General features: G+C 40.3%; 1 protein-coding gene across 1 annotated transcript; it reads left to right on the top strand.

The window, feature by feature from the left end:
* The first annotated feature begins 508 nt into the window (after positions 1-508).
* LOC104403984 (prolactin receptor-like) lies at positions 509-2,231 on the top strand. Its single transcript, XM_010012304.1, has 2 exons — positions 509-577; positions 1,183-2,231. Exons 1-2 carry the CDS (start codon positions 509-511, stop codon positions 2,203-2,205), a joined length of 1,092 nt encoding a protein of 363 aa, XP_010010606.1. The 3' UTR covers positions 2,206-2,231.
* Positions 2,232-2,503: the final 272 nt, after the last annotated feature.

Here is a 2,503-nt window from a genome sequence, read left to right as displayed (position 1 = left end):
GTGCGCGGCAGGTGGGATGGAGTCTTGGGTGACATGGCTTAGTGCATGAGGTGTCCCTGGCCATGGCAGGGGGTTTGGAACTTAAGGTCCTGTCCAACCCAAACTATTCTATGATTCTATGAATCTAAGTATGTACACCCAGGCCTAATAGTCCTCCTGAACTGTGCCCCACATAGCTGTTTCTTGGCCAGTGGTAAAGTTACAGTGACATTAGAGAAGTGGAGGTTAAGGGATATAGGACAATAAAAAGACATTAGCAGTGTTACTTTTGCAGTTGAATAACTTTTGTACTATTTTCTTTCTTATAAATACATATAAGGGTAAGTTATGAGCTGTAAATGGATTTGTAATTACCTGGCTCGAGAGGTAGACAGGAAGGGGGGTCCAACAGGGAGTTGTCAGATACGGGAGACGTGTTTAAAATGTCAAACATGAAAAGAACAAATAGGAGAATAAAGAGAGACAGAGCCCATACTTACACCTTGTATGTTTGTTCTGTTTTTTTAGAATGGTAGCCTTTATCCTACCGCCAGTTCCAGGACCAAAGATTACAGGCATAGATAAACATCTGTTACAGGTGAGTACCACTGATAACAACAAAAGAATTCACCGTTACTTCTCTAAATTATGTACTGGCAAGCACAATTGCCATAATAAAGTATAAAACAGCTTCAGCTGATTTGATCAATGTTAAAAATAAACAACATTTTCAGATTGGTTGTGTAGAGGGTATGTGTGAGACAGTCTTGCCTTGGAGGGTATTTAAAAGCAGTTTGTGACTTTCTTTGGGACACCACAAGAGCTAATGCTTGTGTGACCTTCCTAGCGGTTCTTATGGAAGTTACTCTCCAGTCTCTTGCGGTGCTGAGGAGACAGGACATAACTGCTCCGTCATTCTCCTCCATTTCCTCCCTGTTAAACCCATGAGACCTGTACTTCCCAGAAGCTCCCAAGTCCTTCCATTTTAGAAACATGAATTCTGGGACTGTGTCTCCCCACTGAGGGAACTCAAGAAATCTTCTGTTCTTCCAGTATTTTCTGCAGCAATACAAACTCCAGTTTTGGTCTAGTGATATAACTATTGAAGTATTTATATATTAAATATATAGACTGTTCATAATTGTTCTAGTCAGATAAAGCCTAGGGTTAACAGTGAAAAAATGTATCTTATTATGCCCTCAGAGAGGAAAATCTGAAGAATTATTGAGTGCTCTTGGTTGCCACAGTTTCCCTCCAACATCAGACTGTGAGGAACTACTGGTCGAATATCTGGAGGTAGAGGACAGTGAGGAGCAGCAACTCATGCCAAGCTGTGACAATGCCACTAAAAACACAAAAATGATACCCAGGGAAATAGACAGTGACTCAGGACGAGGGAGCTGTGATAGCCCTTCTTTGCTTTCTGAGAAGTGCAAAAAGTCCCGCGCCCTTCCATCAACAGTTCAAACACAAGATGTAAGAAATGTTCAAGAAAACAAAGCAGGAAAAAAAGGAAGCTGCGAAATTCTGTGTCAAGCCTCAGAAGAGAAAATAATCCCTTTTAACGATGAGAATCCAAGATCATCCACATGGCCTCCAGCTCAGCTACCTAATAATCAGCCTTCTATGTTTGCCTACCACAGTACTGTAGATGCACATACAATAGCACTGAGTGCCACAAATATGAACATTGCACCAATTTCGGTGGGAAATGAAGAAAATCATCAGCCACAATATCCTATCACTGAAACTGTCCATGACAACTTGGAAAATGAAAGTGAGATGGAGAATTTACATTCCAAAGCTGACCAAACCACAGTGCAGGTCAAACAAAGCAGACCCAATGACCAGTCACCTTTCTTGAATCCTAGACTAATGGATTATGTAGAAGTTCACAAAGTCAGACAAGATGTGGACCCAGCAGTATTACTGAAACATAAAGAAAATAGTGGGCAAACCGAAAAATACACTGTTCCAGGAACCAGCAAAGAATATACCAAGGTCTCAACAGTTGTGGACCATAATATTATAGTATTAATGCCAGATTCACAAAACCAGCAAATGCCTGTGTCTCAAGAACCTGCAGAGGAAACGCCTCAGAACGTCCAGCAAAGTGAAGCTGAAATAGATATGAGCTACGTTCTGACAGCTCCAAGTGAGATGAATAGAGAGGACAATGGATCAGACTACATGGACCCATCTTCCTTTATGCCCCCCTTTAAATAACTAGTAGTTCATACAGTACATACTTAGTATGTATGTACAGTAAAACAAAGCCACATAGCAAACAATTCCTTAAAAAAGTCTAGCCTCCTATGTGTATTACACAGAAAATAAACTAAACTGTGGGTTGAGGTAACAATCTTGGAAGTAAACCTTGAATCATTCACACATGTTTCTGACACAGAGAAATGAGGAAATAGATATTATCTGCTATGAAAAAAATATTGCAAACTAATTATTCAGCTCTCCAGATCTTCTATTAACTGATTAAATCTGAGGGAATACTGCAGATTCAACAAAG

This window comes from Nestor notabilis, unplaced genomic scaffold (assembly GCF_000696875.1).
Source record: "Nestor notabilis isolate BGI_N333 unplaced genomic scaffold, ASM69687v1 scaffold20210, whole genome shotgun sequence".
Taxonomy (NCBI): domain Eukaryota; kingdom Metazoa; phylum Chordata; class Aves; order Psittaciformes; family Psittacidae; genus Nestor; species Nestor notabilis.
The sequence above is the reverse complement of the archived record's forward strand: the minus strand, read 5'-3'. Positions and strand labels throughout refer to the sequence as shown.